Below are 13884 nucleotides of genomic sequence, written 5' to 3'. Positions count from 1 at the left end.
AACGCAACAGTAATGACCATTGGATTACTCTTTTTCAAAGTTGTTTAAATCATTCTTGTCTTTACATATATAGGCATGAGTTTAAAAATTGGTGTGCAACATCGTCTCGTAGTCCGCTACTTAATATGTTCAAATCTTTCTCTAGGGTCGAAGTTAGCTCATCCCAGCAGGTTTCTTGTTAATTGTACACAGGTGTAATGACCATTTGGACAATCTTTTTATCTAAAACTGTAAGGCTTGGGGGCTTTGTATTCGGCATGTAAAATCGCATGGTTGTCTTCTCACACGATTGTCCAAATCATGACTTTCAGCTTAAAGTTTTCATACACTAAAAACTAAAAAAAAAACTTTATTTAACTTCAAATATGTATTTGATGCCATTGTAGCAGGTTACTGAATAAAAACATACTTCGATAGTAAAACAATTGTTGAGCTGTCTTAGGAGAACGCTCTTCAAATATGCGTTGTTGGTGAGATGCTATCTAACATGATATGCAATATAAATTTGAAGGACCTCCGTATAAAGTCATGTCGTTTGGACTTTCGTTTTCTAGCTTTAAAAATTGTTGAAAGGCTATTGCAAGTCCTCAAAGAACTGAACGGAAACGCTATCAGCGCAGTACTTCTCAATTGACAGATGTGTGACTACTTCAGGACATCGGTGGACGTCCGTCAGGATTGTCTGCTCTCCCCCCTCGTCTTGTTTAACCTTTTCCTTGAGATGATAATGCAGGACACCCACAGGACCACCGCATGTTTATCCCCATCCATGGCAGACCCATCTTTAATTTGAAATTCGCGAATTAAATTGACCTGATTTGTGGCACCAGCAGTGAACTCCTGTACCTCAACAACATAATCTGAGAAATATACCGGTGGAGGTCAGCATGGAGACGTCGAAGATCATGTTTAACAGCACAAACATCAAGAAATAAGCATAACTAAGAAATAAGTTCATTACACTTTTTAGCGTTATTACAATTCAGGTTGTCAAGCTATTGTATTTATGTAATTACTTTATTACAATTAAGGTTGTATGAGAACACCCTTTTCGTCATTCATAAGTTGTATTGCCCTATTACTAAATTATATATACATGTATGCATTATATTTTGCAATAATCTGTGTTTAAAAATGCGATCAGATGCAATTGTAAACCAAGAACTACGTTTATATAAATTTTGGGCTTTATTACATTTCATTTTGTCAAGCCATTCTAATAATGTTATGACTTTATTAAAATTGAGTTTGTATGAAAACACAAGTTTTGTCTTTCATAGGTCGTATTGCCTTATTAATATAAATTTTATATACATGTATGCATTATATTTTGCAATAATCTGTGTTTTAAAATGCGATAAGATGCAATTATAAACCAAGCATGTGGTTGTATGAGAACATCTTTTTGTCATTTATAAGTCGTATTGAACTATTGATATATTTTTTTACATGTATGCATTATATTTTGCAATAATCTGTGTTTGAAAATGCGATCAGATGTAATTTTAAACCAAGAAATAAGTGTATTACACTTTCGGGCGTTATAACAATTCAGGTTGTCAAGCAATTGTAAAAATCTAATTACTTTTTTACAATTGAGGTTGTATGAAAACACATTTTGTGTCATTCATAGGTCGTATAACCCTGTTATTATACACTTTATATACATGTATGCATTATAATTTGCAACATCTGGGTTTGAAAATGCGATCATATGCAATTTTAAACCAAGAAATAAGTTTACTACACATTCGGGCGTTATTAAAATTCATGTTGTCAAGCAATTGTAATAATTAAATAACTATTACAATTAAGGAAGTATGAAAACACCTTTTTGTCATTTATTAATATACATTTTATGTACATGTATGAATTATATTTTGCAATAATCTGTGCTTGGAAATGCGACCAGATGCAATTTTAAACCAAGCAATAAGTTAATTACACTTTCGGGCGTTATTACAATTCAGTCATTCATAGGTCGTATTGCGCTATTAATATAATATATATATATACATTTTATATACATGTATGAATTATATTTTGCAATAATACGTGTTTGAAAATGCGACCAGACGCAATTTTAAACCAAGCAATAAGTTTATTACAATTTCGGGCGTTATTACAATTCAGGTTGTCAAGCAATTGTAATAATGTAATTAACTTTATTACAATTAATGTTGTATGAGAACACCTTTTTGTCATTCATAGGTCGTATTGCCCTATTAATATACATTTAATAGACATGTATGCATTATATTGTGCAATAATATGTGTTTGAAAATGCGATCAGATGCAATTTTAAACCAAGAAATCAATGTATTACACTTTCGGGCGTTATTACAATTCAGGTTGTCAAGCAATTGTAATATTGTAATAAAGTTTATTACAATTCAGGTCGTTATTACACTTCAGGTTGTAACAGAGCATCGCATTTAACATACTGAAACCTATACGATAAATTCATTGTGTTTTTTCATTGTGTGTTCTTGCATTTTTCATATTCCCTTGCATATTGAACCAATTAATAACGTTTTGCTGGTAATTCTGTTAATTTGCCATTTGGCTTCAAAATTTAAAAACGCATTAGATTTTAATCGAAAGAATGTGATTTCGTGCCTTTTAAAGCTAAAAGCTCCCTTTTAGATTTAAAGCTAGTGTGTTTAATATCTGCGCAAAAAAACAAAAACAAAAACAAAACAACAACAAATAAACATGCACGTGAGTCTTATATTGGGTAAGAAAAGAAGGAGTTTGTCAGATATGTTCAATCTATAAATGCATTTAAAACAAAAAACACCATTAATGTCAATTAAATAGCAAAATACAATTTGTATTTCATTAAGGAAAATACAAATATTAGTCAAACTGATAGATCAAAGATACGTTGCAGTGATAAAATCTATGAAATTCCGATAACTGATTGTTTTACGCAAATAAAGTATTGAATCTTTAAAACTAATTGTTTGTCGTAGGCACTTAAATAACCAGCCGCGAATGATTTTCTAGTGTATAATGGCAAAAGTACCTTTTAACTGCAGCATGCGGTCAAAGTTAATTGCATATTCACATTAAAGAAGTTAAAGGGAATTCAAATTGAATTGCATATTTTTGACACAAACTTAGTACGTTAGACTATGCTTAAAGTTGCAATCTAGTCATAATGGGATTCATTACAAATCAAAGGCAAACGTTGTCAATTTTAAAGTTAAGCTGACTGGAAAGGTTTACACTAACAAGATTCAGATAGGTATGAAAGAAATAGAAGCTTTTCAATAGCATTCCAAAAAGTAACAGGTGCAGAAACGCATCTCAGACCAGTGTATGCTTCCAAATAGTGTTTGATAGTACTTAATATTAGGTACACAGCTTCCCGAAAAATTATCAACACAACAAAACATATCATTGCTCTCTTTCCAATGCAAAGAACGCGAATAAGGGCAATGCTTTGTTCGCTTCAACAGCAACAATAAAGTGGCCATCGGGTCACTCACAGGCATTCCAATACCTGAAAATGGTAAAATAACGGATATAAATATCCAATGAAAACATAATTGATATATTAAAGCTGCTATATTCAAGGTTTTACCAAACTTGCCGGCTGGCTCAGTTCCATGCCGGAGGCAAGGTCAAAATTGAAAAAAATGTCCGCCGTTGCATGTTGGTAGAATGTGTTTCAATGGTCATGCGAAATGCTCAAGCTATCGTTGCGTTAGTGGCTCACTGTGTCCTTGGCGTTTAATTATGACTTCTGGTAAAACATTAGCGCTAATATCGACCAGAAAAAGGTGATGATAATTTTGAAATACAACATATGTCCATACGTCAGCCTGTACGCATGTTTCTACGCAAAACTAGATCATATGATACCTCAAAGATTTCCCAAAATGAGCTAATGAAACTTGCTATACTTAACAATATGACAACTCTATATAACGTTTTATTTTTTCAAAAGTCACTACACATGCAGGTAAAAACGTGTACTCGAATGGTATCTAAGATACGATCAATAAAAGGTTCATCTGTAGGTCAACACAAATTGAAAGACTCGAAAACAACATTCATTTATGACAGTATACTATATAGACATTAAGAGTATTTATATGGATATGCATCACCTTTGACTTCTCCAGAGTTAAGGTTGATACTGCATGAAACAACATACACAACAATGCACCAGATACAATAGAATAATTAGATTAAACTTACAATATATATAACTTGTATTGTATGATTAATGGGCAACATTCTAACGAACGACGACCATGGGTTACAAGAAACGAAAAGTCAGAAAATACTAAATACAAGTGACTTTTGCGCAGGTTTCATTACGAATTGTTCACGTTCATAAATAACGCTGAAATGAATTCAAATCAAAACCTTTAAATGTAATGTGTTTTTTTCGGTAAGGATCTCCTATATTGATTGAAAAAGCGTTATTTTTTTAAGTAGTAAATAAGTAATGGTATTGCAATAACATTTCCTTGTAAATTATTTAAGCAGTTACAGGTCTCCTATTGTTTCAATTATGTTTGATCGTTAGTTTATTTTGTGTTTTACAGAATCATGTCATTGCTGCCGACTCATATGCATTTGGGATGCATATGGTATTTGAAAACTACGATAAAAATAAAAATACTACTGATTTTGACCTTAGAAAAGTCAATAGTGTAGCCATTTATGATAACAGAGGCCATCCTAGTATTATTGGTAAGAAACATTAAACATATAAAAAAGCGTTGAAGTTGCAAAATAATGTCACTTTTTACGTCTTTATTGTGCTATTGAGAGCATGTATTTACTTGACAAGGCCACATTTTCAATAAAAAAAACGCGTGCTGTTTAAATTGTTATGTATAATGTATAAGGATGCAATTGATGCGATAAATGTACATCGGCCAAAAAACCGATATGCTCTAAGGTACAATATTTGTCCATGACCAACAAATGCCAAAACTTTCGAACAAGACAGATGTCCTTAGCTTAACACCTTGATACCTTGTTTAAATGTTAACTGAACTTAAACATATCTTAACAAACCTCCATACGTATTACCGTAGGTACTTCGGCGACTAAAAAACACAATATGAAAACTGTTCATTTTAACTCAAAGTTTAGCGTTTTTGAAAATATTCAGTCTTAGCATTATATGTGAATTATCACACTAAACTGTTACGAAGGAGTTATTTTCAGTTTTGTTTTACAGATGGGTGTTAAGTCAATAACGGTGAATGTGACGATATTTGTATTCCGATGGGACGAAATCGTGTCTGTAGATGCGGATATGGTTTTTCGATGGATGCAAAGAGACGAACATGTTTATCAGGTAGTTTTGTAATTTACGTGTTTGCTCAAACTGGTGTTTCCAGTAGTAAAATTTATTCCACGAAAAGCAAAAATATGTATGCATGCACAAAAACACTATATTTACACATATCTTTCTATATCTGTTTGTGTTTGGTTTGATGTGAAATTGAAGAAGATGGCAAAAACGTTATTAGTGTATCTAAACATATTGTAATATATAACATTCATCAAATGCAAATACCAACAGGTTTTAGATCAATGACGCATATAACAAGAAACTAACATCTCACTCACTTTGGGTAAGAACCCTCCTATAAAATCTTCTAATGAACATACCAAGTCGTTCGTCTAACCCTGGTATGACTTTCAAACAACAAGGAATGAGCGTATTGCAAGATGCTACAATGCGATACGTTTGAACATGTAATATATATATATATGAGACCTACCTAAGCCAATGCCTCTGTGTCGTGCGTTCTATCCTGTCACTTGATGCCGAGTATCGTTCTGAGACTTGGTGTGTGAAAGTGGTTTAGTTTGCAGTCGTGTCTTGATACACTGCAAAAGTAAAACATTTTGCAATCTACGCTTTATCTTAGGTTGACATTAACAGCCTAGTCCCTGCAGGCGTCTGTGAGCACGGTGAAGCAATGCTGAACTGTTTCGGGGCCAGGATTCAGCTCTGCTTGAACTCAGACGAATAATCCCTTCTCTCTGTTGCAAGGAGAATCCTCACCAGGATTTTGTTAAATCGCCTCATATTTCAACTTGACCAAGGTCTCCTGAAAGTCACTGTGGATTCAGTGTGGCAAGATGAACAATCGACCTGATGTTCGGTGCCAGACAGATCAAAGAGAAATGTCAGTAACACAAAACTGATATGTTCTCCATTTTTGTCGCACTGACCAACGCGTTCGACACTTTCAGCAAAGGGGGTCTTTTGATGATCATGACAGAGTACCACTGCCTAATGAAACCCATCGCCCTGGAACAACAATTTCTCGAGGGAATGCAGGCCAGAGTCCAGACCAGCTAAGAACCATCTGACCCAAATAAGCATTTGTACTTATTTGTGTACAATTATGATCGTTTATGACTATAAGAAGTTAACACGACTTTGATAAAAGTAAAATGTTCAAAAATAAAATAATTACAGTTGTTAATCGTTGCATTTTTTATAACAATGACACGTCTGTTTTGTACTGCTTAAGCTTAACTGTCGACTTCCTATTCGTAAGGCAAACACTTTACGAAAATTTACAACATCAGATGCCGTGGTACACAGCTATAGCTTCAGGTCATAAATGCATAAATATCGCTAAAAGCGACTAGTGGTAACAAGCTATTAATAAACAACAAAAGTTAAATATTAATTTATATATGAATGTACATTCTGGTGAAGAAAACTTAAAAAAACGTTGTTCAGTGGTTCTCAAACTACAATACATGTTTATGCATGAATGCTTGGAAGGGATTACTGTAAATAGAGAAATATATTTTTATTTTTAAATTGCATTTCACACTATAATTTTCATATGTAAATGATTTAATTGAATAAGAAAACCATCAATCGTTCATGAACACAATCAATGATGTGCACGTCCTCTTATTACGATACATATTTTTACATCTCTTATTTACGCCACACTCTGACAATAATAGTTCCAAGAGGTGGGCGGGAGTAGAGAGTACTCAAACATTTGATATAAGCATCTTTTTTACACTGGTGGACGGGGCTTTAATAGTCTTTAAACAGTTAAGGTGTTATATAATACCACCTAAACATATTGGGTTAGATCATTCAAAGTAATGGCGCACTAGTGATATGGAATGTTCTTTCGTCTTTTAATGCCCTGTCTATTGGAATTAATACTTCCCCGCCCTACATTTTTATCGTATTTAAACAATTTTCGAGTCATTTTATCACTTAAAAAGCCAGATCAATGCCAGAAAAAGAGGTGTAACAGCGCAATTTACCGATCCTTATGATATTGTATTGTTAAACAAATGTTACTGCAATGTATCAGATTAATGATCTTCTAATATTTGTTTACAGAACCACTGCTTGATAACTTTATAGTTGTGTCGGATGACTACGCAAATAACACAATATTTCAAATAAGTCTTGTCAATAAAAATGAAGCGCTTTCGTTTTGAATTCTACCTCTGTAAAACATGTGGTATACGATGTAGTTAAGAAGAGGATACTATAAGCAGATGGAAAAGGCCTTTGATACACACACATATCTGCTTTACCATCAATAGGTCAGATTGGTAAGTGAAACATATTTTATCCCACTTTTACACCGAAATCGGTTGATTAAAGCCCCGTTGATTAAATTTCATCTATAATCAACGGCAAGGCTATAATCAATGGCACGAAATGACGTCATCAACTGCCGAACCGGGACTACTTTTTCCCACGCACCTCGTCGCCTGTATTTGCCAAGTGCATCAATAATAAAAACAATCTCAAATGTTTGTCAATCTTAATGACCTTAAAACAAATAAAAGTAGCAAAAAACCGTGTTTTTTGTCATTTATTTTTATTAAAACCTCTAGTATTATGTAAATTTAACACTATGTTGCAAATAGGTTCTGTTGTTGTTGCTCCCCTTTGAAGAAGTCAGTTCGAGTTGCTCCCCTTTGACTATAGAACACAATCGTCTGCGAAATCGTAAACCCCTCAAAATGTCTGACGAATTTGACAAAGTAAATTTCTCATTAACTTGGGATGAAATAAATAATGAACATGAGCAACAAGCAACTGAAGTGGAATTAACACTAAGCCAGTTCCAGGAACAATATGGGTTTGATCCATCTATTTTGTTCACAAATGAAATTGAATTGACCATTGAGAATGAAACCAGCCCCAGTAGTAACGCACCATCCAGTAGCAATGTCTTCCCCCCAACTTTAGATCTGCATGAGAATAAAGAGTTCTTAGATGTTAACCTCACTGATGTTGGTGATTTCATTGTCCAAAATGAAAATAAAAAGACTCTATCGAAGACCTTGTCTGACATAAACAAATTTAAAAGGTTTCTTATGTCAAAAGCTGAATCAAAAGAAATCCACCACATAGAACCAACTCTTCTTGATGAGTATTTGGCCACTTTCCTGTTGTCCCTTAAAAAGTCAAATGGCACAGATTTTGAACCAAGCTCCCTCCGTGGCATGATTGCTAGTGTTGACAGGTACCTGAAACGACATCGCTATGGATGTTCAGTCATGACAGGGACTGGAGCCCAATTTGCACTCACAAGGGACACCTACAATGCAAAGAAAAAAAGTCTTAAGAAACAGGTAAAATTGAGATGAACGGTTATAACTAAAAGAAATTCGGCAAAAATAACATATTCAACAGAAAACGTATCATTTATGACAAAATTGGGAAAAAATCCCAAGTGTAGTCTGTACGAAACTAATACCCTGTCGACATAAAGTTGCAGTTAATAAATAAAAGTCTAAAAGTCACATTAAAAGTAATACTGTAAGCCTACGAAAGATAGAATACTCAAAAAATAAATTTAAATTAAAAAATATAGTCGAAAAGTTAAATGAAACAGTATAATAAATATAAATCACCAATTTAGGGTATGGGAAACCGTCCTAGGGAGGCCCATCCGCTGAGTGATACCGACATCGATCTGCTCTGGGAGAAGGGGATCCTTGGCACGGAGTCTCCGAAAGCCTTGTTAAATACAGTCTGGTTGAACAACTGCCTTCATTTTGGCTTGCGAGGTACAACGGAGCAATACAATTTGCGGTAAGAAACATTTTTACACACAAACACACAAAATATGTATCAATTTTTCTCATTATTTTTTCACCCCATTCACTAAGTACATCCGCTTCAACTTAAATGCTGTATTTCATTATTGTTCATATCTGACATTAAATTAAGATTCTTGTATTTTGTTAGGTGGGGAGACGTCCGCCTCCGTGTAGACTCGAATGGTGTCGAGTATCTCGAGTTAAACGAGCGGCAAACGAAAACGCGCACAGGAGAGAACATCGCTGACATAAGAAAAGTGTCTCCCAAGATGTTCGGCACTTCTGGACCAAGAAATCCCGTGTTAATTTACAAGCTGTACTCGAATATGCGTCCATCTGATTTTTCTTCAGATCAGCACCCTTTCTACCTGGCAACACGCACAATTGACACTGCATCCCAGTGGTTCTTGCGTCAACAATTGGGTGTCAACAAGCTGGGTCAGATGCTGAAGGCCATGGCAAAAGACGCCGGCTTTCCCGAGCACAAGAGAATAACCAACCACTCAGTTCGCAAATTCCTGGTCCAAAAACTTCGAAATGCAAACATTCCACCCACTGAAATCATGGCCATAACAGGGCACAAAAATGTCCAGTCCATAACCAATTATTCCACCATATCTGTTGAACAGCAGCAAAAGTGTTCCAACATTCTTGCTCAGTCCAGTAAATGTAACAAACAAACAGCTTCCTCTTGTTCACCTTCATGCACTGAAACTATGGTCGAAATGCAGCCTACACAACCACTGTCTACCGTTGAACAAGTTGATCTTGATTTTCGTCCCACCCAGTCACTTCACCAGCAAATGTCTTTCTCTCGTTCGAACAACTTTGCCTCACAATTCTTTGGTGCCACTTTCCACATTCAAAATTTTAATGTGAATAATTAGATTAAATCCAAGTTGTTATTGTTATTTCGTCACGAAATAACCACATATTACAACAAAGAAGCAAATGTTTTGCACCTCGTGTTCTAGTTGATAGTTTGAACATCGAAAGTGAATTGTGTGTGGTGTTAGGCTACGTTGTATACAAATGTAGTTCCTTGTATTGAACAACTAAATGTTATATTAATGTTATAAAACTTTTAGATTTGCAATTCAATATGAATAAAATTGTTATAAGAAACGCACGATTCTTTGTCACAGAACGATATTCTGATTATTTTAAATGACAATTTGATCAGCGGTTATTTTTGGAACGCGGAGTAATACACTGATCTTGGTTACACTACAGTCATTATCAAAGTACGACAAACACTCATGAAAACTAATTTTGTTAAAATAAAAAGGTTTACTGAATAAAAAAGTGGGATAAATAGAATAATAGGTTAGTGTTGATTATAGATCAGGTTTATCATGCTCGGCACGAAAACGAAAAAGCACTCGCCAAGGCTCGTGCTTTTTGTTTTCTAAGCCTCGCATGATAAACCTGATCTATAATCAACACTAACCTATTATTCTCTATGTTATATTATAAAACAAGTAATAGTATTTTGCAGCTGACTTGTGAACAAATCGCGTTCATTAGCTCCCAAGTATCGACCGCCTCGCTTATAACCGCCTCTTCTTATACCAACTGTATTAAATTCAAATTAGATAGGACTGTTTTGTATCATAAATGTAAGCATTCCATTTAAAACAAATACATTTGAAAATTGGCCACAACCCAAATCATTAAACAATATATTAAGACACCGATTGCTGTATGGTTATATAACTACAAAAATAGTGTACTGAAGTTAAGAAGTTGGCGATTGAGGTGATTTGTCTGTAAGAATAGCTGATCCTTGATATTTTTAAACCGTAACCCATCATTCTTTATTTCTTAAACATATTACAGTTTATAACAGAACTCTTTAAAAACAACACAATGCGTAACGTCAACAGGCAGGAATTGGATCGATGCTCGTCCTTCTTCTGGTACTACGTGGATTAGTCATTTTTTGTAGTTGCAGATTCTCCGGAATCTTGCTTTGCTTAAACATTACATATTCGAGATGGTTTCATAAAGCTGGTCATGTTGTGACACAATCGTACAAACATCGATTTACATTTTGAACAAATTCCACTACTAGTTGATGTTGAGTCTAGTGTGACCATGTTTACAAGCAATTGTTAGATGTATGCTATCATACATAACCTAGCACGTTTGCCTTTGGAAATAATTAATAAATTAATTAATTTTATTATGCAATATCAAATACAAACGAACATTACTATAAAATAATACTGCGAACTATCTGATGATGTGGACGAAATTTAAGATTTAATGTAAATGGTATCAACCTATTTGGATAGGTAAATTAAGTTTGATTATTCTTGTATGCGGCCAGCTCACAACGAATCAAAACTGTGGGAGTATGCATTTGAACATTAAAAAATTGCTCAATGACCAATAAACACTGACGAATCTTAAGTCCGAGTAATTGTAGATTTCTAAAAAGAGCCATTCGATGTCATAAAACTAGGTTTTGATATTCCTGCTTTTGGTATCCACATGAAATGCAACGGGAGATTTACATAAGATATTTATCTTCGTGGCAAAACTTGTTAAAAGGGTTAACACGAAACAAATAGAACTCGACATGTGTCCGAAGTACTGGGATGCTCAAACATTCCTTTTTGTCTTAAAAATCCACGAAAGTAAAATGCAAGCCATCTGCACATGGATTTATAAAGATTAACCAAAAAATATCAGATTCAAACGACGTATATAGTCTTATGACCGTCATTCCGAACGTTAACATAGTTTGGTGGTACAGACACGTACATTAGTCAAATCGCCTTTATATGCTTAAGTTACAAAACAACACGCCGGATCACAAACAAGACAGGTTCAATCAAAAGCTACAGAGGGTAAGAGGGAAAGATGTAGAGAGGTTAATATTCGCCGAAAGTTTCCGGGTTCAAATCCCTCAGTAGGCTACATTTTTAATCAGCGTTGTTTTACTTGCTGTTACAAATATTGTTGCTTATTCGAAATAGTTTAGTATTGTAAACACGTACATCATATGACATTGAAGAATACATAAATGTTTTAACAAATCCATTCATTATCAATGTTAATGTTTGCCCAAGTTTGTACGCAGTTTAGAATAGTTGTAACTTTAAGTTTTAATTACATGTTCGAATCCCTGCTTCAGCATTATTAGCACAATTAGGAGTAAATAATCCAATAAACGTTTTAGTATACAAATCTCTAGTGAGATGCGATGTTGACAGACATTTTGTTTGTGTATGCAAGAAACTTGAAAGTCGTTTAAAATGACGATCATGCACACAAGTAGGCGACATTATACGAACGTCATTGAGTGTATATACCTCAAGAACGGTTGAACTTTTCAGCAACATGTTTAGCCGAGGAGCATTGGATGTGCATGTAAAACACCGTGCTTCGAAATAAGCATTGGAAAAAAAAATTACAAACGTGAAGGCATTCCTGAGTTAAGAAATAACCCAAATAAAATTGATCTTGAAACTAAAATACCGACTATGACCGTGTGAGCTGTAAATTTTATCTTCGTGACTTATCGTCTGGTCATCGTTATAGTTGTTTGAAATTATATACAATTTAAGGGAGTTTTTAATAATAATGTGGGCAAAACAGGAATATAGTATGCAAACAATAAACTATTTTTTATTCGTTTAACAATGTGTTATAAATGAAAACAACTTACAAATTATGAAATTGTTAAGGTTGATTAAAGTTATTTTACTGTTTGTATATACTAATGCAACACAAAACAATTTGGTAATTTTATTTCAGACACAATAATATATGTACTGAGTTGCGTGGGAAACATTTACCGGTGTGAATATGAGCCCAATACGTGTGTTATGTTCTACACAGCTGGATTTGGAGTAATCGATCTGATAGTTGTTGGCGATAAGCTATATTACTCACGATCGGATCAATTGTATGTATTTGTGTTATTTACCAAATATAACCCATATATGATTTCCATTTTAAATTACAATTTCACACACTGTTACGTTATACCAAATATCTTCTGTTAGAGGCAAGATATGGTGCCATAGTACTATTTTGTTAGCCAAAGAAGCTTCGCGAAACATTCAAGTCGAATACTTACTATGTTCTCGAAAGGAATCTCTGACGTGTTATTACTTGTTTATTATGATATTTATCCGATATATTCATAAAGTACAGGATTGCGAAACGTGTTATGTTAGATAGTGTATTAGTAAACTGAATAGCCTAAAAGGGACCGCAGAGACGCAAATACATTTGTTTGTTTCTAGGTCTCCGAATTATATAATAAACGTGAATTGTATTATCAACATCATCTGCAGACGTATTTTTATGAAATGTTGGCATGCCTGTTACGATTTAATTTGTCACCACGTCTAACGAAAGAAAATTTAAACTTGCGAGGTTATATTCATTTTAATAATATACTTTTCGAACGATTTGTTTTATCACATTAATATAATAACAATACAAAACTAGATATTTCCTTAATTTGTACGAACGTCATCATTTTATTGAAGTGACAAGTCGATTCTTAACACGTTTATGTTCCTGTTGCCGCTTCAGATTCGCAAACACTTAGCATATGCTATGCGATTCGTGTTTCCTAACTAGTACGATAGTTATTTTTTAGTACTGTGAAGTTTGCGAATACCTGCGTGTTATTTAACTTGTACGCATATATTGAGACCAAATATGTGTTATGTTGGTTTTTTGTGACCAAATTCTTCGGTATTATAATGCGAACAAAATATCGACGTGAATTATAATACGTAAACACTTGTAATGCATTTAATAACAAGATAATTATCT

At 34.0% G+C, this 13884-nt stretch overlaps 1 protein-coding gene across 1 annotated transcript; it reads left to right on the top strand.

The window, feature by feature from the left end:
• The first annotated feature begins 8493 nt into the window (after positions 1–8493).
• On the top strand, positions 8494–10040 carry LOC127851652 (uncharacterized protein KIAA1958-like). The gene is made up of 3 exons (XM_052385469.1): positions 8494–8613; positions 8904–9076; positions 9233–10040. Exons 1-3 carry the CDS (start codon positions 8539–8541, stop codon positions 9969–9971), a joined length of 987 nt encoding a protein of 328 aa, XP_052241429.1. The 5' UTR covers positions 8494–8538; the 3' UTR covers positions 9972–10040.
• The last annotated feature ends 3844 nt before the right edge of the window (positions 10041–13884 follow it).

This window comes from Dreissena polymorpha, chromosome 11 (genome assembly GCF_020536995.1).
Source record: "Dreissena polymorpha isolate Duluth1 chromosome 11, UMN_Dpol_1.0, whole genome shotgun sequence".
Taxonomy (NCBI): domain Eukaryota; kingdom Metazoa; phylum Mollusca; class Bivalvia; order Myida; family Dreissenidae; genus Dreissena; species Dreissena polymorpha.
The sequence above is the reverse complement of the archived record's forward strand: the minus strand, read 5'-3'. Positions and strand labels throughout refer to the sequence as shown.

What these genes read in the sequence shown, in the direction of transcription:
- LOC127851652 (XM_052385469.1), top strand. Translation starts at nt 8,539, where the DNA reads ATGACAGGGACTGGAGCCCAATTTGCACTCACAAGGGACACCTACAAT. An exon ending in AAAAAAGTCTTAAGAAACAG is followed by an intron (nt 8,614 to 8,903) that starts GTAAAATTGAGA and finishes TCACCAATTTAG; the next exon opens with GGTATGGGAAACCGTCCTAG. An exon ending in ACGGAGCAATACAATTTGCG is followed by an intron (nt 9,077 to 9,232) that starts GTAAGAAACATT and finishes GTATTTTGTTAG; the next exon opens with GTGGGGAGACGTCCGCCTCC.